Here is a 25,119-nt window from a genome sequence, read left to right as displayed (position 1 = left end):
CTGTTATGAGCCATCGCGTGCGTTCATTACCTTGTCGGTGTTCGTCAGGGGGGCGAGCAGCACAGCTCCGCTCACCTCGCCGTCTCGGAAGCAACTCTCTCCTAACTTCTCCTTACTACAATTTACCGAAGTTGGTTTAAAAAACTATCTGGCTGTGTTTTCATCTGACCAATCAGGGTCTCAATGTTAACCTTAAGCTCTGCCTACAAAAATTCTGTCTATCCAATGAGAAACGTTATACTTTTCGTGGTGGGACAATGTTTTTAAGGTTTGCAACGTAACAGAGACGCGAAAAAGTCTCACGCTAAAACTTGTAGCTGGTGTGGTCCTTTTAGTGTTATCGTAAGATCTATACTGTTCTTCTGGAGGGCTCTAGCTTTTAACATGGGCTGGGGGGTGGTCCTAGCGGTTAGCTGGCCACGTGGGTGTCCGTCCCTTATCGTAGGGCCTTCCAGCTTAACACGGTTCTGCTCTCGGCTTCTGTTCTCGTTTCTCCCCTCGGAACTGCGTCTGTCTCACGGTGGGAAGGTATGACATGCATTTAGGCATTCTTGTGTTAGTCTGTGGTATTCCATTTGGTTAATTTAATGTCACGATTTATTTGGAGCTATGTGACATACTACTGGATTTGCTTATCATGTCAGAGTTTCCATGGAAGGTGTTGGATTTGCCTGACACCTTACAATACATAGTAATTTAATTTTGACATTGCCTATCCCTGACATAACGCACGTGCCCTCTGCTTCCTAATGATGTGATCTGGCAGTTTTCAATGTTAGTAACTGTGCTTTTGTTTTATTAGTGTTTAAGCTATGATTAAGAGAATATGAGATTTCACCTGTGATTCCTCGAATCTCATTTGAGCCCTGTTAATTGCAGTCTTTTCCATAAGACAAAGGACGGGTGCTACAGCACAATATTTGTAAACAAGACGTGGAGGTAGGATATTGAGCAGTATTATTAATGGCAACTAAGAAGTGAAAAGGATGAAGATTTAAACTTTGGTGTAGAACCTGTCTTACTATACCCCTAGTGAAATATAAATGCATAATCTTAGCACTGATTTGAACGTGAGTTTTATGCACAGTTTGCAATTTAGTAAGTAGGTGGACAGCAGCTGCATGGATGAGCCCACAGTATAATGTGCCTTCAGTTTCTTAAGCTGATATTTATGCTCAACTGAGTCAAGGCTCAAAGGACAAATATCACAGCCCTCATGGAATTTTTGCAACATATCACGAAAACGATACAAACAATAAAATAAAGACTAAGAAGAAACAAAAACATGATCTTCACTACCACAACGTGAAGTAGTAAGTTGAGTATTCCTGTAGGTTATCTCCTATGCAGATAATGCCGCCATACCCTGCCTATATCAACGTTAAGACTTTCTTTCCGAGAAACCTTAATCTTGATGGCCTGTTCCACTGACAATCTGTGTGAATGCCACCATTTTAAATTTATTGTGGACTGTCTTGCTGTCCCATCCCATTCCTTCAAGTGCGAATAGACATTAAACTGTCCTAAACAAAGAATTTTGTGATTGGGTGGTATATCAGATCCATCAGAAAGAAACGTTCATAGCACGACCGACTTAAACTGCACTATAAATAAAATCTTTTTACAAGTTCATGTCATTTAGACATAGATAATCAAGTATTCATATCAGTCACATGTTACTTTTCCTTAAAAATCTTTTGTATAATATGGTCTTTAACATTTTACAACATTTATATATTACTTATTTAACGAATTTTTTCTCACAACAATTCAGTTTTTCCTGAAGATGTTATTTTATGCAAAATGCATGAAATTATATCAAATCAAGGAATGAAGGAAACAATACAATGTTTTGCTATTATTAACCAAATATGATTAGCAAACCTATGGTTTGGTGTTTAAATTAATTAAATAGAAACTCTTTTACACTCAGATATGTCATCATTCTACTATGGAACACACTAAAATACAATACTACATCCTTGTCTCCCCCCTCCCCAAAAAAACATTGTTTGGATTAGCAAGGTAATACTACAGTATACTGTAATTTATCATGGTGTCAGATACTACACTTTTTCCTCGTTGAGTCAGTTACATCTCAAGTGTTATATGCATGTGAAACATGGAGCATACGTACTTGGTAACGAGTCTACAACTGTTTGCTCATATTTGAAATGAAGATTTCAAGGCAAGCATTTGGCCCAGTGCATGACATAGCTACTGATGTCGTAATTATTAGTTTGATAAATAATTGATTATCGAAATTCCATGGGTCTAAACAGGAAATATTGATGTCATTAGCCTCTAAAGCTACAGGGTTTATTGGCATCTGTTAGGTCACGGAAAATATAGTGATGGAATGTAGGAAGATTTGAGAAAGAATGGTATCAGAAGTGACTGGTGACAAAGAGCAGAAAATTGAAAGTAATGGAGAAGACCTCTTCTAGCAGCCTTTGAGTCTAATAATGATGATGTTGTGGTTGTTTGTTGATGATGATGATAATTTATTGGACTGTAAGACTTTTCTTTTGGGACACCGCGAATAGCGCTCCTTATAAGCGATCCAGATGAACCATAACTCACTACTAAAGGTGTCATTATCTTTCTCCACACTCCAGCTTAATGTTACACGTAGTGTTGCACTTTTTATGTTACAGGCAACTCCGGGAGCTGTAAGGGACGCAGTCAAACATGCTATTAATGTGGGCTATCGTCATATTGATACTGCAGCTGTCTACTTGAATGAAACGGAAATAGGCGAGGCCCTTCAGGAGAAATTTGCTGATGGAACAGTGAAGCGGGAAGACATGTTCATCACCAGCAAGGTGAGCCAATCGGGTTTCAATAATTATAAAATTATCTTCTTCAGAAGGAGACTGTAACGCCTAAAAATTACACCTTGGTTAGAAAATGTTCTTAAGTGTTTGCCCTTGACGAGAGGCAAACCGCTTTATTGTAACGTACGTTTTCAAAACAATATATAACAAGTGTGTGTGCATTCTTAGCCCATTGTGTATTATCCGCATCTGCTATATCTGTGTTACTTGTACTTTTTGTAGCCAATGTGTAATTTCTAGGTGTTACAATTTCATTCTGAAGAAGATAATTTTCTAATCACCGAAACCTATGTCAAGGGTTCTAATAAATCTGTTATGCAACTGATATTTCATCCTTTCCAAGATTATCGATGGTATTTTGCGCATTGCACAACGTAAGATTTGTACATTACACTACCTTCGTCTAAGTCTTCAAAATATTGTACCATTTTACACTTTATCAACACTATTTAAAAACGCTTCCTACGTGTATGTACTTAATCAGACGTTCTCAGCTTAAAATGAGCGAAGAGAGAGCTCATTACCCAAGCGAAATGGGGGCTCCAATTTGAATGACGCCCTATCTCCACAACCACCTGATAAGTTCTCCCAAGCAATTCGTCCGTCACCCTCACTTCTAACTTTCTTGGGCTTCAGTGGCATCAGCCAATCCACTTTACTAATACTGGTTGGTTATAATTAAAGTGTAGCTACTCACAGAGTTTATTGTGCGCTGTAATTATCATACGGCTGCAAAACTTGGTAGATAAGCTAATGCGTTAATGCAGAACCGATTTATGCTGGAAAAAATTATTTCCAATTTTGGTCACCAGGAGCAAATCAGGTGCTATACAGCATTTATGTGACAGTATGACATCCACACTGTCATTTGACAGATCCTAACGTGAGTGAACAGCATGACTATGAAGACAGGAGTCTGTGCACTGTTAGTGAAACTCTCTTACGTGCATGACAGAAAATTGGCTTTGGGGATTTCTAAAATAACGCTGTTATCAGGCGTACAACTGGTCTTTGTCTGAAGGGCAATGTACAGGAACGTGTTGATCAGGTTCCACTGGAACTGCTGCGGGCAACTGTTGATGACATCGTTATACAGATGCAGCATTTCGTCACTGGCGTTCATGCTAAACAAATTGTGTAAGCAGAAATTGCTAATAAAATCAATATTATGCGTTTCTCACATGTCTGACCTCTTCTGACCTTTACGTAATCCGTTAGATAAGGAAATATTTCTGCAGCCTTTCTTGCATTCATAGTGCCCGACGTGCACCTGGGAGCCAAAAGCTAGTGTAAATCGATTCCGCATTAGCGTTTTAGAATATCTACCAAGTTTCGCTGCCATACGATAATTACAGCCCACACTAGTCCCCTGTGAGTAGCTGTACTTTAATTGCAATCACCCAATATTTTCCCTTTTTGCAAATATAGCGCCCTATATCGGTTCCCTCAATGGAGACACTTATTTTTGGGTAACAATATTTGAAATAATTTTACATCCAAGTTAACTCTTACGTAACGTAAATTTCTGGTGGACTACTTTTTCTTCCTTGAGTCGCACAGCCCGGGACAGATCCACCTGTTAATCACCAAGAGGTGTCTGCCTCTGCAACCTGCGTCTAACGTTTAGTACTTGCACCTTTTACAATCTTACTCTAGCCTCGCAGACTTTGTAACGGCGCGTTCTGAACTGCCGACATAAAGACTTGACGTTTTCGGGTGCTCCGCCGTCCCACCATGCAACAATGGCTGCTTGCTGCCATCGCCCGCTACTGTCAATTCTGCTTATAGCGATCAATCGAAATTGAAATGTCTCTTGATCCCAAGCTCGGATAATTATGTGGTTTGCATAACTCTCCCTTAAACAAGAACCCGCACCTCCACAGCTTATGTTTCTAACTGATTACTCGTCTTTCTTAATTTTTGTAAGTCCAAACTGTAAGAACTTCGAAATGAACGAGGTCAGTCAGAGGACATATCACTGCCACATCTCAGAACGTATCACCTTGTGAGTCAAATCTGGTACATAATATCATTGTTTCATTTCCTCTGCATTACGTATTCCCACCTCTCATCATATGAGAGTACAGGGTGATTACAATTACAGTTAAACTTTCAAACCGCTATAGAAATAACACCACTGGCCAGAATGACGTCAAATTGCAACAGAACATTATCGGAGAAGAGCGAAAACGTATGGTAGGAGAAGAAAAATAGTGTGAAAATAACAGAAAGAAACAGAAAATAACAGTAAGAAAACAGAGGATAACAATGAGACTAAATAAAGAAAAAAGCAAGTACATTTCTACATCTACATCTACATGTATACTCCGCAAGCCACCCAACGGTGTGTGGCGGAGGGCACTTTACGTGGTTGGTAAGGGAAGAGAGAGAATGCACTGAGGAAAACTTGAGGCGTGGCACATAAAATAAGTGATTCAAACAGGAAAAAATCCTAATAGTGATAAATAGGACGCCCTTTACAGTGCTTGCACAGTATGCACATAGAAGAAGAAGTAGGAAATAAGAATATGATCCAGTTCTCGTTATGAAAATTTTTTTTTTCTCGAATCAAAAGCATACAAATTTACAGTTGCCATACACAACAATAAATAAATACACACAAATTGTATTTATATTACATGTGCCCAGTACTTTGCAACCTCCAAGGAGCTTGGAGTGGCTTGCAGGAGATCAATCTTCGTGCAGGATGTAGGGCACAAAAGGCACTGGAGCATGTGGCTTGTGGTTTGTTCTTGTCCACAATCACTGGACGTATCTTCTGTTATGAAGCCCCATCTCTTTAGGTTGTCTCTGGATCGTCCGACTCCTGATCGTAATCTGTTTAAAGATTTCCGAACCAGCCAGCTCTCGTTGTGTCCAGGTGGTAATTCTTCAACTTCTGGCGTCTGCAAGTGAGGCGTCGACTTCTTCCATAACTCCAGCCTTGCCTTCTCTGGTGAAATGGTGAGCTTCTCAAATGTTCTCAGGAATCTCTTTCGCGATCTCAGCCGTTGCTGTGGTGGATTATGTCCATGCAGTGGATGGGCACTGTCCTGTTCCACTTTCAGTCTCTCCTTGTTGGCAGCCACTGTTCTGCATATCCATGGTGGCGCTATTTCTTCCAGGCAGCAGAGCTTATCAGTTGGGGTAGGTCTTAAGCAACCTGTGATCAACCTGCAGGTTTCGTTGAGAGCAATGTCTACTTGTCTGGCATGAGATGACCTGTACCAGACTGGAGAAGCATATTCAGCAGTAGAAAAACACAGTGCCATTGCAGAACTGCGAATAGTTTGTGGATGTGATCCCCACTGTGTCCCCGCTAGTTTGCGAATTAGGTTGTTTCGAGTGGAGATTTTCATTTTGGTGTTCTTGCAGTGGGTTTTGAATGTCAGAGTGACTCCCAAGTATTTTTGATTAACAGCTGTGCTTCTCAAGACTATAAATAGACAGGTCACTTTTGGAGTTTCTATATTGTCACCAGGTCCCATAGCAAATTCTATGATATCGTCTATGTCATGAATGTAGTCATATATTAAAAATATGATCTGCATGAGTACAGTATGTGAAATAACACCAAAAAAGTTTTGTATCAGGAACTGAAATCTGTAAATCTAACTTGATACACAAATATTAAAGGTTAACACACTGTATGATTTTTTGACTCTTGGTCACATGCTAAGCTTTTATGCCCATTTGCCTAGTTAAAGATGAAAATAAAGGTAGGTAATCAGATAATGTATACCATTATGCACCTTAATTTCACACATCTCATTAATCACAAAACCGTTATGTGTATGAGTAAACAAAAGTGAAAGTTTCCTTGACACAGTTCCTTAACAGTTATTCTCATCAGCTTTTCATATCTGCTCCTAAAGAGTTTCTTTCTTGATGTATTAGTGTGAGAAATATATTTTGTGTAGTCTGTCAATTACACTGCAAGAACTTTCAAATTAGACATTTTGCAAATATATTTTTAGACTTTTTTATGTTTTATTTAATTAAATTGTTTAAGTGATCGGCAGCTTGGTAAGAAATTCAATAAAAAAACAGAAACCTGCTTGTTTCAGTTGTGGAATACACGTCACAGGCCAGAGGTGGTTGTACCAACACTTAAAAAAAGTTTAGCAGATCTTAAATTGGATTATCTGGACTTGTATTTAATCCATTGGCCTTTTGCATATAAGGTGAGCTGCACAAGAAATATTCAATGATAAAAACACTGCCACAAAATAGCTATCTGGAAAAAAATGTAAAAAGCAACGAGATGCAAATTAATTTGTAAGTGTAAAAATGTATATATAAATGTAGAGGAGAAAATGTAAATTATTTCATAAAGACATAAGTAATGATAATCTCTTGTCAGACAGTAGAGGTTTTGATCAGTGAGAAGGTACCTGAGGAACACTGAGCATTGAAATATTGGACTTACATTCTTCTTCAGAGTAACTAAAACTTTGGCCCTCTGAGCTGAGTGTCTTTGTTGTTATTCATATCAATTAATTATTCCAGTTTATCTAGAATGTTATCATCCCTCTCCTCTCCCTGTTGTCACTACCCACATGTATTATCCTTGTAGTGTAACATCATTCTTACTGCAAGCACATTACAAGTAGAATTTGCATGCTATGTAGGTAAAGTAATTTACTCAGTGTGTGTCACTTTTTTTAACAAAAATTATGATGTGTACAAAATGATACCTTGTTATTTGCTATATTTTGTCTTCAAACACTGCTTTCTTGGAATAATACATGTTATGACTGTACTAATACACCTGTGGCATCTAAGTGTTCATTATGTTGGACGCTTGATGTCTATTCCTTTCTGCCTCCAACAGTACTCTTTCTTATTTTCTCTTTTAATCCTAGTCCTACAATATAGTTCCTGCCTCCAGTGTTCTGTTCTGTACAGGTGCAGACCTTTTAATACTATAATTATATTCTTCATAATTTTTTCCTTTTTACCACGACTTGAAAAACACGTGTGTTTCCAACTTAGCCTCAAAGTGTTTATTATGTAATACTGCTTCATTTATTAAAATATCGATTTGAAAATGTGTGGTTTGTGTTATTACTTTACATTATGAGCTGACAATAGCGTATGAAATGATCTAATTGTTACAATAGGAAGGAGACAACAATCACCCAACAGAAAATGGAGCTGCAGCTACAGTAGACATCGACTATGTGGACACATGGAAACAAATGGAAGAGTGTGTTCGTTTAGGTCTAGCAAAGAACATTGGAGTGTCCAATTTCAATAGCAAACAGCTCACCAGAGTACTTGAAAAAGCTTCAATCAAACCAGTTACCAATCAGGTAATGTTATAGTGTAACATGCCAATTTTTATCACATAAAAAACGAAGAGTAGTTCTTAATGAACTGCTTATATTCCTTTACCATTTACAACCATGATTAACCAGTCATGCAGTTCCTAATATGAACAATATGGGCATATTGTTGAAATAAGCGACCGAACAATATTTTTATCTGGATGGGTATGGTATATCATGAGCCAGGTACAGAACAGTAATACTTCAGTTTGTAAATTAAAACTGATAGGAAAAAATATATTTACATGTAACCTAATGTAGCAATAATAGTGATCCTACAGAGCCAGCCAAGCTTTTAATTTCAATGTATTCTGTGATCAAATAACTGGTTCCCTCTTGTAAATTACTTGAATGAGTAGCTTTTTTGTTAAATGTGGTGAGACATTGTTTCTTTTGTGCACATTGAAAGCTGCAATATTGATCTATGGTACCTCAGAAATGAATACAAAATTCCAGAAGGTTTTTCATTGGGATGGATCATCATATGCAATCATGTGATCCTGTGAAAAGTGAAGGTATTTGCGAATTTTAAATTTCAACTTTAATATGTGTAGTATTCGCTTATGTGTAAGATAGTTACACATTATATAACTTCACATCTGTGTCTGGTGATGTGCTAGCAAGGTACATCTCAAACATCAAGAATTCATTGTGCACAAAAACAATAAATGTGTAATGTTTTGTCCGCAGCTCCTGGTCGTGCGGTAGCGTTCTCGCTTCCCACGCCCGGGTTCCCGGGTTCTATTCCCGGTGGGGTCAAGGATTTTCTCTGCCTCATGATGACTGGGTGTTGTGTGATGTCCTTAGGTTAGTTAGGTTTAAGTAGTTCTAAGTTCTAGGGGACTGATGACCATAGATGTTAAGTCCCATAGCGCTCAGAGCCATTTGGAGTATTTTTTTGTGTAATGTTTTGAAATATAGCTATCTGATACTATCCACTAAATATAAAGTAACAAAGTATATATGTATTATACCAATATCTACTCATTTCCTGGTGGTCAATTTTAGCGACCTGTAATGGTATGCATATAATGTGAATTGTCTGTTAATACAGGTTGAATGTCACCCTTACCTCAACCAACAGAAATTGATCGATTTTTGCAAGCAGAGAGACATACTTATTACTGCATACAGCCCACTTGCAAATCCCTCTATGAAGATGCCAGATGGTGGAGTGCCACTCTTAGAACATCCAAAAATCAAAGAACTTGCTGCTAAATACAAGAAAACAGTGGCTCAAGTTGTTCTTAGATATGTGGTAAGGAATAACAGCTTCAGTATGGAGTTCATTTAATAGAAAAAATCAGGATTAGCATTATTAGGTTTGTTCTTATACAGTGAAATAAAAATGTGTAAATTTCTCATACTCTGTAACCTGTATTGTTCTGTGTTTCACACGGCCCTTAATTCCCTATCCAACTAAAAACATTTGAATTCTAATTCGAACATATTGTCAAGTTATATATCTGGTTTCTTGTCACCTTTGTGTGATTTAAACTACCCTCTTTTACATACATGCTCATGTGAAAGAAATGAGTTAGACTGTAGATAGGTAAGAAAGGTACACCTAACAGGTACTTAGATTGTGAGACAGAAAATGACGCAACGGTAAGAAGCTTACGATTTCCAAGCTTGTTAAATGCTTTATTTTGTGTTCATGACAGTAAGATAGTGAAAATAGAAATCAGTCAAAATTTGCTTCTAGACAGATAAACACAATGTATGTTATAACTGTATACACATTATGGAAGAATTTATTTACCAGTAACTGATATAGATTGTTCAGCAGACAGGAATGCACTTAACCTTGCGGCAGTAACATTTTTGAAATTCTTAATTGATGTTAACAATATGCACTCGTTGATCTAACAGAAAAAAACAAAGAATGTTGTTTATAATGTGGAGAATACATTTGAAAAGGTAATCTAGATGAAGAAAGCAGGTGATACAAAACATACATGGAACAACTTCAAATTGCCTTCTCCTGGAGCAGAGCTTCTGGGTAATGAAACCGAAAACGATTAAACGTTTATTGTATAAATTTACACTGTGAATGATTCTGAAAATGCTATTGCAGGAAAACCAATTGCTAGTTTCTCTGGTAGTCCTGCATTTGAGAGGAGATGAGATGCAACTGCGAATTCTAGGTATGAGACAGGAATTGGGAGGAGAGAAGAATATGCAAATGTGTGTGTGTGTGTGTGTGTGTGTGTGTGTGTGTGTGTGTGTGAGAGAGAGAGAGAGAGAGAGAGAGAGAGAGAGAGAGAGAGAGAGATTGGGTGGGGGGAGGAGAATTTATTATATGAATCAGGAAAAAATTAATATTTGTTTGTTGCAGTTTCAACTGGGTACAGTGCCAATACCAAAATCTTACAACAAAAGTCGAATTGAGGAAAACATCCAGATCTTTGATTTTAACCTCAGTGATGATGACATGGCCTACATCAAGACATTCAACAGGAACTACAGAATCTTCCCTTTTGCTGAGTAAGTTTCAATCACTAAAATTAATTTTAAATACCAGTGTTTCTGTTGACGAGTTTGGTAGTAGATGCTGTAATATCCCTTGTTCTTGTTGTGGTCTACTGCTGTGTACTATTATCTGAAGCTTTAGCCAAGCCCTGGTCTCTCTCTGTCTCTCAACTTTCCTACAGCAACACTTTCCTCCATTGCTAAACTGATGACTACATTACATTTCCCTTGTCTTACGTCTGTTGATAGTAATCTGATAACCATTTTTCGAGAAGGGTTGGAAGAATCCAGGCCGGAAGATGAAGCGTTATAGTCTGGGGAATGTTTTCATGGCATTCCCTGAGTGATGTCGTCATTCTGGAAGGCGCAGTGGATCAACACAAGTATACATCTATCCTTGGGGACCATGTCCACCCCTGCATGCAGTTTGTTTTTTTCTCGGCACGATGGCATCTACCAGCAGGGCTATGCAACGTGTCACCCAGCTCACAGTGCATGTGCGCGGTTTGAAGAGCATCACGATGAATTTACCGTAATCCCGTAGCCATCAGACTCCTCGGATTTAAACCCATTCAAGAAACTGTGGGATCACCTTGATTGGGCTGTTCGTGTCAAGGCTCCTCAACCGAGAAACACGGCCCAACTGGCCATGGTACTGGAGTCTGTATGCCTCCACATACCTGTCGGTACCTTCCAGAACCTCTTGCATATCTCGGAGCGGTCCGCGCTGCAAAAGTTGTTAATTCAGGTGTTTGACAAGAGGTCACATTAATGTGACTGCACAGCGTATGTTTTGAAAAAAAAATAGTGAAGAGGTGGGAAAGTACGACTTGGATTTCATCATAATGAAGCAGAGATTCCGAAATCAGGTAATGGGTTGTAAGGCGTACCCAGCAGCAGATGCAGACAGATTATTATTTAGTAATGATGAATAATAGACTGAAGGTTAAGAGAATCATCAGGAAGAATCAGTGTGGAAAGAAGTGAGATACTGAATTACTGGAGAAATGGATCCTCATTGTAAGTGAGGAAGAATTACAGGACGTAGTGAATGAACTGAATTAAACACAGAATTCGGTTTGAAAATAAATCAAGAAAGAGGAAAGTAATGAGGAGCATTAGAAATGAGTTATCCGGAAATTGATCAAAACTGAGGACCGCAAATTAGATTAACTGAAGGAGTTCTGCTACCATGGAAGCAAAATAATACATGACGGACTAAGCAAGAAGGACGTAAAAATCTGACTAGTACAGTCCAAGAGGGCGTCCCTGGACGAAAGCAGTCTTAATTTGGGGTAGAAATTTATGACAGTGTTCATCTGGAGCACAGTGTTGTATGGTAGTGAACTATGGACTGTGAGAAAACTGGAAAAGAAGAGAATAGAAGCATTTGAGATGAGGTGCTACAGAAGAATGTTGAAAATTATGTGGACTGACAAAACGTGAGGTTTTCCACAGAACTGGAGAGGGAAGGAATATGTGGGCACTGGTTAGAAGAAAGGACAGGATGATAGGACACACCTTAAGGTATCAGAGCGTAACTCCCACATCCCACATGGTTCTTGAGGGAAGTGTAGAGGGGAATAATTGTAAGGGATGACAAAGGTTGAAATATATACAACTATCTATTGAGGATGTTGAGTGTAAGTGCTACTTTGAGTTGAAGAAGCTGACACACGGGAGACAGTCAAGACAGGTCACACCAAAAAAGACTGATAATTTCGCCCGAAACACACCCCCCCCCCCCAAAAAAAAGAAAACAAAGATAATCGTATTTTCATCATAATCATGTTCTTCTTATCAACATACTTTTCTAATCCCCACTGCATCTAACTTTAACCTATCAATTTCTCTTTTTAAATTTTGTAACTTATCTACCAACTAAAGGATTTAACATTCCTTGCTCCGACTCATAGAACACTAAATTTTTTTTCTCCGATGGCAACATCCAGCTGTAAAGCTCCCTCTCGAAGATGTGAATGGAGGGAGTATTTTACATCCAGAATGCAGTACTTTCTCCAATAGGATGCCATCAGTGTTGAAGAGCAAATAGAACTACGCGTCATCTGGAGATTTAGTGGCTGCAGTTTCCTCTACTTCCAGCTGCTCAGTGCACCAAGAAAGTACTTCCATTGTTGAATTACAATCACTGTTACAAGACAGATCGAAATGACTAAATTCTGCATTCTCCATAAAAAAATACCTTGATTGCATGCAGTAGCTTTTACTGTGAACTTTTCTTTGGTACAAACAACAATAATTATGGCTGTAACAATCACAAATCGGTACCAAAAAGTAAACACACGGATTTATGACATTTTTCATGTTTACCTCGTCCTGAACATCCAAAAACTGGAGGACAAAGCCATTCTTTCATCTTATTTTCACATCGTTCTCTGTAACTGTAGCTTCCTGAGTTGCTATCGGTCCATTCCGTTGCATATAAATCACTTTTATACAGATATAGTTCTGCTCTCGCGCTATATATACCTACTACTTCATGCCTACTACTGTTACTTCGGTTATAACAGTATTAGTCCAACGTGGTAAGGTAATTACAGCTACCAAGTATTAAGTTCTATGTTTCTTAAGACTTCAAATTTGCTACCAAATTTTTACAAATTATACAAACTGTTATGTGATTACTTGTCTGATTTAGTTGTTCTAAGGAGGGGCATTTATACGCTGAAAGTACATGTAAGTAACGAGTATTACAATCATGTTCAAATATCTGGTAATTAGGTATTTGTTAATGTGTATATCAATTCCGATGTCAGTTGCTGGTTTAACTTTATAAGCAAAAAGATTTATTAGCAGGCTGGGCGTTTATAATATAATTTATAATACTTTATAGTGTAGAGCAGCACTTGGTGGTACTTGTATCAGGATCACTATGTGCTTTGAAGAAAGTTAAATGATCGACGTTTCCATAATATTTTTCTTTTTTGTTCAGGGCTGGCCATGACAAACATTACCCATTCCACGCCGAATTCTGAGGTGAAGTGCAAGAAGTATGTGGACTACACATGAATGAGCCTCAAAGCATTTGTGCTGCTATTAGCAGATGTGATAATATTATATCAGGACTGTAGAAAAACATTTGGATTCAGCTATCAAAACGCACAATTACCTTGTTTTTCATGGAAAACGTGATGACATACGTATAAAGAACACTCAGATTTAATGTTTACCACATTTGTTCACCTGTTACATAAAAGAAAGAAATTTAAAGATCACAGTTTTTTTATCACTCCTCTCAGTGCTACCCATATTGTCTTAACTTACTTTTAAAATGGAAAATTGACTGCTTAGCTGATAAACATGATAACATTGCAGCTGCCAAGTATCCATTACAGAGATGTAAGGTGGGTGTGTCAGAACTCAGTTTCCACGACAGTTCTTTACGTGAAAAGACGTCGTTTTGGTGTGTACATTTTCCCCGTTTATTTCCATGTGATTTTCTCTGTCAGTTTCTTTTCCACTTAACTCCATTTTAATGTTACATTTTCTCCATATTATAGATGGCCCTTCTTGATTTCTTTTCTTAATACTTGCTATCCTCCCACAATACTTTGTTATTGTATAGGAACTATTTCGGATAAACTTCTGAATTATTTTTCACTGCTTACTATCACTATTCGAAAGTTTTCACAGCAGCTCTTAAAATACCCGAAAGTATCCACATTTATTGTTTTGTGTTTGCTGGGAAATAGTATATCAGTTTTTCAAGATATAGTAAAGGTAATCCTACGTACGAGAATCGTTTAAAACGTAATGCACAGTTTGAGGATTGGATGATGTGACAGCTCTGAAAATTACTTTCATTGCTATTAGAGTCTCGATGACGAAGCAAAGACTTTGTTTCATTCATAGGTTATTTTGTTTTTAAGTAATTTTAATTTGAAATGAGGTCTGCAAGTGTGTCTGATGATGTGACTGTTGAAGATCAAAGTTCGTACATTAATCTCAAAACTTTGAATGATCAAATCTAGACGGAAGTACCCGCTATTTTAAGCGAAATTTGTGCTTCAGATGGTTCAAATGGCTCTAAGCACTATGGGAGTTAACAGCTGAAGTCATCAGTCCCCTAGACTTAGAACTACTTAAACCTAACTAACCTAAGGACATCACACACATCCATGCCCGAGGCAGGATTCGAACCTGCGGCCGTAGCAGCGCAGTTCTGGACTGAAACGCCTAGAACCGCTCGATCACCTCGGCCGGCAGTAGTTTACATACATACAAAACTTACACAAGGATATATGGTATGAACCTCATATACATTTAGTGCATAAATTTGTTACTGAGTGCTCAAACGCATTGTGAATAAATTAATAACTGTCAGGCTCCATGTGCTGACAGACTATTCGAATTCGCGAACTCGATTACAGCACACTGTTTCTCACGCAGTGACATAGTTACGTTACACACCGCCATGTTACACGGTACAATTCGGAGCCCTCTAGCGACACAGGGCTGCAAGTATGTCGATATATGGAATAAAGATGTGGAATGTTAATAACGTTTCTTTTATTTAAAAAGATTTAAGAGTTTTCATATAAAAAGTTGAGAGACAATACTTTCCAGCAGAGCCTTCTATCTTTCTCATAGTCATGCATGCTTATATAGCTTCGCATTTCTCCTTTAAGCCTGCCGCTGTGGCCGAGCGGTTCTAGGCGCTTCAGTCCGGAACTACGCGGGTGCTATGGTCGCAGGTTCGAATCCTGCCTCGGGAATGGATGTGTGTGATGTCCTTAGGTTAGTTAGGTTTAAGTAGTTCTAGTTCTAGGGGACTGATGACCTCAGATGTTAAGTCCCATAGTGCTTATAGCCATTTGATCCATTTCTCCTTTAGCCAATGCCGCTTTGCCATTTTGCACTTTTTGTCAACATCATATATTGAAATTCTGTATTCCCTTTAGCCTGATTCATTTCCTGTATTTATATATTTTTCCTTTTGTCAATTACATTCATGTATCTCGTGTGCTTTTTACGAATTTCTCCTTAGGTTTGTCTTTTTGTGTAGTTGTTTCTTTGCTACCATCGCTCGTTCAAAGCTCCCTATTCGTCTCTGTTGTATTTCTTCCCATTATTTCAGTTAATCTTTGTCTATTGTTCTCTTTGGAATACTCAACAACGTCTGTCTTTCAATTTGATCGCGTCATACCTGCTTAAGTTCATATCTTTCTACAAATTCTTTAATTTTAATCTGAAGAAAATAGGCAGTTAGAAATGGTCCAACTCTGCGCAGGCAAACGTGAGGGGTTGCTGGTCCCCCATCGGGCGCATCCCCAAGTGGCGGATAGGGGAGTGCTCACCAGATATGGTGGATACCGGGGAAATAAAATACCCAGGGTGGACCAAAACCAATAAAGAACAAAGAGAACGGCTCGGATGCGGAAGAGAATGTTTTTATACACTCATGCTCATAAATTAAGAATAATGCTGATACATGGTAAAACAACGCTCTGGTGGGCGGTTTTCGGGTTTAAATCACCTCGGGGTATGACTATGCATTTGAGATGCGGTCGTCGCACGGTGGCGCTGGCAGCAGTCTACATACGCAGAGGTGTGTTGGTGCATGTCAGAGAACAATGCAGCGAGTAAGTGTGCAGAAGTTTTCAGACGTGCTAATGGTGACTGTGTGTTGAAAATGGCTCAAACAACAAATATTGATGACGTTATGAGGGGTAGAATACCAGGGCGACTGGAGGCTGGTCAAACACAGCAGGTCGTAGCACGGGCCCTCTGTGTGCCACAAAGTGTGATCTCAAGATTACGGCAACGATTCCAGCAGACAGGAAACGTGTCCAGGCGCTACAGTACGGGACGTCCACAGTGTACAACACCACAAGACGACCAATATCTCACCATCAGTGCCCGCAGATGGCCGCGGAGTACTGTAGGTAGCCCTGCTCGAGACATTACCGCAGCCACTGGAACAGTTGTCTCCAGACACACAGTCTAAAGACGACTGAACAGACATGGTTTACTCGCCCGGAGACCTGCAAAGTACATTCCACTGACCCCTGGTCACAGGAGAGCCCTTAAAGTCTGGTGTCAAGAACACAGTAATTGGTCATTGGAACAGTGGTCCCAGGTTATGTTCACGGACGAGTGATTTTCGCCGGGTTTTCATCTAGCGTGAGCCAGGAAGCAGATACCAACGCCTTTACGTCTTTGAAAGGGACCTGTATCGAGGTCTTGGTTTGATGGTGTGGGGTGGGATTATGATTGGTGCACGTACACCTCTACATGTCTTTGACAGAGGAACTATAACAGGTCAGATGTATCGGGACGTCATTTTGCACCAGTATGTCTGCCTTTTCATGGATGCAGTGGGTCCCACCTTCCTCCTGATGGATGATAACGCACGGCCCCACCGAGTTGCCATCGTGGAGGGGTACCTTGAAACAGAAGATATCAGGCGAATGGAGTTACCTGCCTGTTCTCCAGACCTAAACCCCGTCGCGCACGTCTGGGATGCTCTCGTTCGACGCATCGCTGCACGTCTTCAAACCCCTAGGACACTTCAGGAGCTCCGAGAGACACTGGTGCAAGAATGGGAGATTATACCCGAGCAGCTGATCGACCTCCTGATCCACAGTATGCCAATCCGTTGTGCGGCCTGTGTACGTATGCATGATAATCATATCGCATATTGATGTCGCGGTATATGCGCAGGAAACAGTGGCGTTTTGTGGCTCATCGTGGCTCGTGAACATTCGACTAGCTTCGCCGTTTTCGAAATACTAATTCACAGGCTCTGCGTAATAATAACTTGCCCTTTGTCAAAGTTTCTTATCTCAATGGATTTCCCCATTTGCAGTCCATATCTTCGCTAGGGTGATCCTCCGTTCCTGTCTGCTCCGCTACCATATCTTTTTAAATTTTTTTTATTTTTATTTTTTTTATCGCGTGACGTTCCACAAAACCACCAGACGGCACCCAGCGTCGCGATGGGCAGTAGTCATAATGTTTTGGCTAATCAGTGTATAGTGGCTACACCTTTCAAGTTGTTTGCAATCCCAACATTGTAAGACCATGTTTGTTGGTGTTGGAAGTCCAGATCAGCTGGCCTGTTGCCCTTGCATTTACTGGAAAAGTTGCTGCCTCTCTTCAGAAGCCACATGTTGGTCTGGACTCTGTATAATTACCACTATGGTGTGGTTCCATCCACTGTACTGTTATCTATATCGTTGAGACTGAGAAGCCAAAGCGTGGGGACAAGAACATGTAGGTACTGAAAAACAAAAACGTTATGCTAATTATTTTTGAAATAACCTTCATAAAAAATTATTTGTTTCGTGCATAAATTTGTAGAGTTTTTAGTTTGCTTGTTGGTATTCCGGTTGCTACGGGTTTATTTATCGATTTCCATTGTTTACTCGTAGTCCACTGTTTCTGTTTGAGTTTACATATTGTCGTTTTGTCATTTGGAGACAGCGAGTTGCGCTGTGAACACTAGAAAATGAAGGTCAAATAGTTCAAATGGTTCTGAGCACTATGGGACTTAACATCTGAGGTTATCAGTCCTCTAGACATAGAACTACTTAAACCTAACTAACCTAAGGACATCATACGCATCCATGCTCGAGGTAGGATTCGAACCTGCGACCGTAGCAGCAGCGCGGTTCCGGACTCAAGAGCCTAAAACCTCTCGGCCACTCCGGCCGGCAAAGATGGCCCTAGATCACTCGGCTAACCCCGCGCGGCGTCCAGGAAGACTTTCAGCGTTTCATGACGGTTGTTTAAGGGCATTAATCCACAAGGATTCGCACCAGTGTACTCCACAACTGACAGAATTGATGAACTGTGATCATTCCACCATCGTGTGACATTTGCCTGCAATGGGGAAGGTTGAAAAATAGCGTATATGGGTACCGTATGCTCCAAGCCTAAATCATAAAAATCAGCAGGTGGCCATATGTGGATCTCTGCTTGCTCGTCATCAATTGGCTCGTGAGCAACACCAACCATTCCTATCCTGTATCGTTACTGCTGAAGAGAAATGGCATCTATATGCCAACGTAAGGAAAAGACAGGAAAGGTCGAGACCAAACAAAGCAGCAAGTTCCCATAGAGAGACCAGCGCGAGTCCACAAAAGATAACGTTATGCATCTGGTGGAACAGCGACAATGTGCAGTACTACAGATTGCTTCCTCAAGGTCTAAACATCACTACTGTCATTTATGGTCAAGAACTGAGACGTCTTCCAGTCGCAATCCAAGAACAACGACCAGGAGGACTGCATGAAGTGATGCTACTCCACAACGCCCTCCTGCATTCTGCTAGACTGAAAAAAACAGAAAAAAATACTGTACAGGAGTTGGGATGCGAAGTCATTGTGCACCCGCCTTATTCTCATGATCTTACGCCCTCAGATATTCACCTTTACCACTTTCTATCGAACAGCCTTCAAGGAACTCACTTTCAGGATGAAAATGCGACCCGAACATGGGTTGTCGAGTTCTTCGTCTGGAAATCACGTGATTTTCACGGTCCATAATGAAATAGTTACACCAGCGTTGACAGGCTGTTGTAAATAGTGAAGGAGAATATATTATTGATGACTAAAGTCTCTGTGTTGTGTGTCTGTTGTATTTATAAAACTTATGGATAATGCTACGATCTTGTGCACCAACCTTATAATTAGTGAAGTAAATCCTTCGAAAAATTATTGCAATTTGGTTTCATGAATAGTACACAACATTTGCATTTTACGAAATTAATTCTGTCGAATTAAAAATTTCTTCTACACTTTCATTAGTCACATATGCTGGTAGTTTTATCAATGTCAATGTGAAATAAAATTACTCATAGGAGAATAATAACAAAATAAATGGTGGTTAACAAGGAAGGCTTGCATTAACATTTGAAACTTCTTTCCTGTGCTCATTGTTGTATATTGTTATTTCAACTAGGAAATTTAAAACTTATGATTTTGTTTTACAATATTGTTTCTGTAACTAAAAATATACAAGTAATAGTCTGTGCTTATCTGTGTATACAGAAAGTGAGAAAGATTCTGATTTGTGGAGTCATCAGCTTAGTGATTACCCGTCTCAGCTGCCTGGTACATGAAATTGAACAGTGAGTAGGCAGCTTTCAGCACCTGTGGAAAAAGGCAATACAAAATTATCTTACAGTAAGTGTCACCCACGGCTGTGCTGAAATACCAGTAAAATGAAATGAAATATGCTTGTGGCTTTATTGGCTGGGAGGCACCGATCGGAACGTTCGTGCGCTTGGTGCAAGCTTTTTTAGTTGGCGCCACTACGGCAAGTTATACGTTGGTCATGATAAAATAATGATGAAGACAAAACACACACTCAGTCACGAGGGGAAAAAATTCCAGTCTGGTTTGAATCGTACACGGGAACATCCTGTACAGGTAGCTACGTTAACCGCATGACCACAAGCTATTGATATAAATCGGTATGCATCTCAGAAGCTACACTGAAGAGCTAAAGAAACTGGTACACCTGTCTAGACCCCCGTGAGCACGCAGATGTGTCGCAACACGACGTGGCATGGACTCCACTAATGTCCGAAGTAGTGCTGGAGGGAACTGACACCATGAATTCTGTAGGGCTGTCCATAAATCCGTAAGAGTACGCGGGGGTGGAGATCTCTTCTAACAGCACGTTGCACAGCATCACAGATATGCTAAATAATGTTGATGTCTGGGGAGTTTGGTGGCCAACGGAGGTCCTTCAACTCAGAAGAGTGTTCTTGGAGCCGCTCTGTAGCAATTCTGGACGTGCGGCTTGTCGCACTGTCCTGCTGGAATTTCCCAAGTACGTCAGAATGCCCAATGGATGCAGGTGATCAGACAGGATGCTTACGTACGTGTCACCTGTTAAGAGTCACATCTAGACGTATCAGTGGATCCACATCACTCCAACCGCACACGTCTCACACCATTACGGAATCTCCACCAGCTTGAACAGTCCCCTGCTGACATGCAGGGTCCGTGGATTAATGAGATTGTCTCCATAACCGTACACGTTCTTCCGAACGATAAATTTTGAAACGAGAGTCGTTCGATTAGGCAACATGTTTCCACTCATCAACAGTCCAATGTCGGTGTTGACTGGCCCAGGCGAGGCGTAAAGTTTCGTGTTGTGTAGTCGTCAAGGGTACACGTGTGGGCCTTCGGCTCCGAAAGCCCATATCGATGAATAGATCGCGCGCTGACACTTGTTGATAGCACAGCATTGCAATCTGCAGTACTTTGCGGAAGGGTTGCACTTCTGTCACGTTGACCGGTTCTCTTGAGTCATCGTTGGTCCCGTTCTTGCGGGATCTCTTTCCGGCCGCAGCGGTGGCGGAGGTTTGATGTTTTACCGTATTCGTGATATTCACGGTAAACTCGTGAAATGGTCGTTCGGGAAAATCCCCACTTCAGCGCTACCTCGGAGACGCTGTGTCCCATCGCCTGTGGGCCGCCTATGACACCACGTTCACTCACTTAAATCTTGATAACCTGCCATTGTAGCAGCAGTAGCCGATCTAACAACTGCCGTATTCTGCCTCTTTACATATCTCTGAATTTGAATACGCATGCCTATACCAGTTTCTTTGCCGCTTCAGTGTATAAGCGCCGCGTGACGCTGAGTATCTAAAATCCCACGGGCTTGTGACTAATATGGAAGTATGGATTAAACACGTAGATGACTGTGTGAGCATTGTATTCATTACGTTGAATGAGTTTATGCACAACGTATCAAACAATAGAAGCGTTTTCACAAGTATGATGAAGTTATAAAGTCAGAGAGTAAATATAAATATCAAAAAAACTTTTGCAGCACCTCGGTTCCGAGAGTTCCGGAACCTGTACAGAAAATTAGAATAGAGATCAACATAAACATCATTTCCTCCCTTTTTATTGCTTATGAAATCATACATTGTATGTGGTACCACCATACAGCCAGACCTTCAGAAGTGGTGGTCCAGACTGCTGTACACACCGGTACCTCTAATACCCAGTAGCACGTCCTCTTGCACTGATGCATGCCTGTATTCGTAGTGGCATACTATCCACAAGTTCATCAAGGCACTGTTGGTCCAGATTGTCCCTCAACGGCGATTTGGCGTAGAACCCGCAGGGTGGTTGGTGGGCCAAGTCGTCCACAAACAGCCCTTTTCAATCTATCCCAGGCATGTTCGATAGGGTTCATGTCTGGAGAACATGCTGGTCACTGTGGTCGAGCGATGACGTTATCCTGAAGGAAGTCATTCACATGACATGCACGGTGGGGACGCGGATTGTCGTCCATGTAGACGAATGCCTCGCCAACATGCTGCCGATATGATTGCACTATCGGTCGGAGGATGATATTCACGTATATCGTTACAGCCGTTACGGCGCCTTCCATGACCACCAGCGGCGTACGTCGGCCCCACATAATGCCACCCCAAAACACCAGGGAACCTCCACCCCGCTGCACTCGCTGGACAGTGTGACTAAGGCGTTCAGCCTGACCGGGTTGCTTCCAAACAGGTCTCCGACGATTGTCTGGTTGAAGCATACGCGACACTCATCGGTGAAGAGAACGTGATGCCAGTCCTGAGCGGTCCATAGGGCATCTCGCTGGCCCATCTGTACCGCTGCATGGTGACATGGTTGCAAAGATGGACCTAGCCATGTAGGTCGGGAGTGAAGTTGCGCATCATGTAGCCTACTGCCCACAGTTTGAGTCGTAACATGACGTCCTTTGGCTGCACGAAAAGCATTATTTAACATCGTAGCGCTGCTGTCAGTGTTCATCGGAGCCATAATCCGTAGGTAGCGGTTATCCACTGCAGTAGTAGCCCCTGGCGGCCTGAGCGAGTCATGTCATCGACAGTTTCTGTCTCTCTGTATCTCCTCCATATCCGAACAACATCGCTTTGATCCACTCCGAGACGCCTGGACACTTTCCTTGTTGAGAGCCCTTCCTGGCCCAAAGTAACAATGTGGACGCGATCGAACCGCGTTATTCACCGTCTAGGCATGGTTAACTACAGACAACACGAGTCGTGTACCTCCTTCCTGGTGGAATGACTGGAACTGATCGGCTGTCGGACCCCCTCCGTCTAATAGGCGCTGCTCATGCATGGTTGTTTACGTCTTTTGGCGGGTTTAGTGACATCTCTGAACAAAGGAACTGTGTCTGTGATGCAATATACGCAGTCAGCGTCTGTCTTCAGGAGTTCTAGGAACCGGGGTGATGCAAAACTTTTTTGATGTGTGTAGGTTTGTCAAAGAGTAATTATTGTTCCTTATTTCGTGTTATATTCTTCAAATCAATAAATTTGTTGTACTGCGCACTTTCTAACGTAGTCTATGTTCCTATTCGGTGTTTAAGCTACCTTTATATCAGATTTCATCAAAATCGGTTCAGCGATTTAGTCGTGAAAGCGCTACATACAGTTACTGTCACATTTTTAATATTACTTAAGTATAGATCAGCACTTTCACGAATTTTGCAGGAATTCACAGTGCGTAATTTAAATTAATGGCATAATTACTAGTGTCCTACTACGTAAGTGTATATCACGGATATTGTTAGAAAATACTCTACCGTGTCAATAACTACAAGGATTAGGCAAAATAAAGTGAGCACCCAAGTAGCCGGCCGCTGTGGCTGAGCGGTTCTAGGCGCTTCAGTTCGGAACCTCTCTACTGCTACGGTCGCAGGTTCGAATCCTGCTTCGGGCATGGACGTGTGTGATGTCGTTAGGTTAGTTAGGTTCAAGTAGTTCTAAGTCTAGGGGACTGATGACGTCAGAGACTAGTCTTCGCCTCCCTCTACAATTTTTACCCTCCCAACCCTCCGTTTGGTACTAAACTGACCATTCCTTGATGCCTCAGAAGGTTCCTATCAATTTACATACATCGTTTTTCAGTCGAGTTGTACCACACAGACATTCTCCCCCCGACTCGATTTAGTGTCTCCTTATTGTTTGTGTTATCTACGCATCTAATCTTCAGTATTATTCTGTAATACCACTTCCAAAATCTTCTATCTTTTCATATCTTTACTGTGTTTAATTTCCATACAAAGCAATACCCCCGATAAATAATTTTAGAAAAGACTCCTAATACGTGAACTGATATCTGATGTTAGCAAATCTCTCTATCTCTCAGAAGAGCTTTCCTTGCTAATGCCAGTCTACATTTTATATTCCGTTTACTTCTGCCATCATCAGCTGTTTTGCTGTCCAAACAGCAAATTTCATCTACTACCTTTAGTATCTCCTTTCCACTCTAATTCTCTAAGAATCTCCTAACTGCATTCCACCACCCTTGTTTAACTTTGGCTGATAATGATTGTGTCATATGAAAACTTGTCATCGAGAGTGTGCACTGACCAGAACGCAATGCACCAATCAACAAAGTTAACATATAGGGAGACAGACCTGGAAGAGGTTGGTGTAACTATACTGCTAACAAAAGATGTGACCTTTAAAAAATGGCTCTGGGCACTATGGGACTTAACTTCTGAGGTCATCAGTCCCCTAGAACTTAGAACTACTTAAACCTAACTAACCTAAGGACATCACACACATCCATGCCCGAGGCAGGATTCGAACCTGCGACCGCAGCGGTCGCGCGGTTCCAGACTGTAGCGCCTAGAACCGCTCGGCCACTTCGGCCGGCGATGTGACCCTTACACTGCCGTTAACACCTCTGTCTCTCTTTATAAACATATGTAAAACTAATGCTTCTTCACACACAACGGCAGTTCGTCACAGTGAAGCAAATACTTTAGAAATACAGCAGGTTATATTTATGATTTAAGGCTCGTTTAACCAGAACGGAGTTGTAGGAAGTCAGTGGTCTCAAAATGTAAGTCAGATCGACACTCCAAAAATTTTTGTTTTATCTAATTCACTGAACAGTCCGTAAAACTAAATAATCTTCTGAAAACTATTCCAAAATAAAGTGAGTGACTCTAAACTCTGTAGGATTCACGTTACCTGGAAGATTGGAAGATGTAAACGGATAAGACCTCTATATCTGGGAACTTCACGAGGTACATTAAATATTAAAACGTAAATAACCGACCAAACAAGGTGCGTGTCGAAATTAGTACGAGTGCTCAGAAGGTGAGATACACTACGCTTCAACAAAACTTACAGTCTTAGGAAACAGAAAACAGGTGCCCATAAGCACCACGCTAGATTTGGGAAACTAATCCCTTCGAACACCAAGATCACTCTCCACAAATTGTGCACAATTTTCAAAGCAAAAACGTATGCATCTGTTAAAACAGGGGAAAGTAATTGAAACTTCCCAGTTACCTTAGCAAAACGTACAATTCGAAATCATGAGGTTGGTACAGCCTTCAAACGGTCTTTCTACATTGGCTATACGTGTCTGCCCCGTGCTTGGTAGCACACGCTGTAAATTTTAGAGAGCAGTAACGACTTTTCCCACGCCAGGAAGGTATCGGGACGGGATCCACTTTGATGTACAAACAGGAAGGCG

The 25,119-nt window shown here is 40.8% G+C and overlaps 2 protein-coding genes across 2 annotated transcripts in view; one reads left to right on the top strand and one right to left on the bottom strand.

Annotated features, from left to right (window-relative positions):
* LOC124711504 (aldo-keto reductase family 1 member B1-like) overlaps positions 1-13,875 on the top strand; it is a 35,853-nt gene extending 21,978 nt beyond the window's left edge. The window contains exons 2-7 of the mRNA XM_047241617.1: positions 2,658-2,825; positions 6,905-7,021; positions 7,961-8,152; positions 9,222-9,425; positions 10,506-10,654; positions 13,593-13,875. Of these exons, the coding sequence (XP_047097573.1) occupies positions 2,658-2,825; positions 6,905-7,021; positions 7,961-8,152; positions 9,222-9,425; positions 10,506-10,654; positions 13,593-13,635 (873 nt within the window). The 3' untranslated portion in view covers positions 13,636-13,875. The remainder of the gene's footprint in view (positions 1-2,657; positions 2,826-6,904; positions 7,022-7,960; positions 8,153-9,221; positions 9,426-10,505; positions 10,655-13,592) is intronic.
* A 5,814-nt stretch (positions 13,876-19,689) lies between these two features.
* The window catches only part of LOC124712371, a 155,072-nt gene continuing 149,642 nt past the window's right edge, over positions 19,690-25,119 (bottom strand). Inside the window, exon 10 of the mRNA XM_047242667.1 lies at positions 19,690-19,755. Coding sequence (XP_047098623.1) covers positions 19,690-19,755 — 66 coding nt within the window. The remainder of the gene's footprint in view (positions 19,756-25,119) is intronic.

This window comes from Schistocerca piceifrons, chromosome 8 (genome assembly GCF_021461385.2).
Source record: "Schistocerca piceifrons isolate TAMUIC-IGC-003096 chromosome 8, iqSchPice1.1, whole genome shotgun sequence".
NCBI classification, from domain to species: Eukaryota; Metazoa; Arthropoda; class Insecta; order Orthoptera; family Acrididae; genus Schistocerca; species Schistocerca piceifrons.
This window is presented reverse-complemented; position numbering and strand designations above follow the sequence as displayed.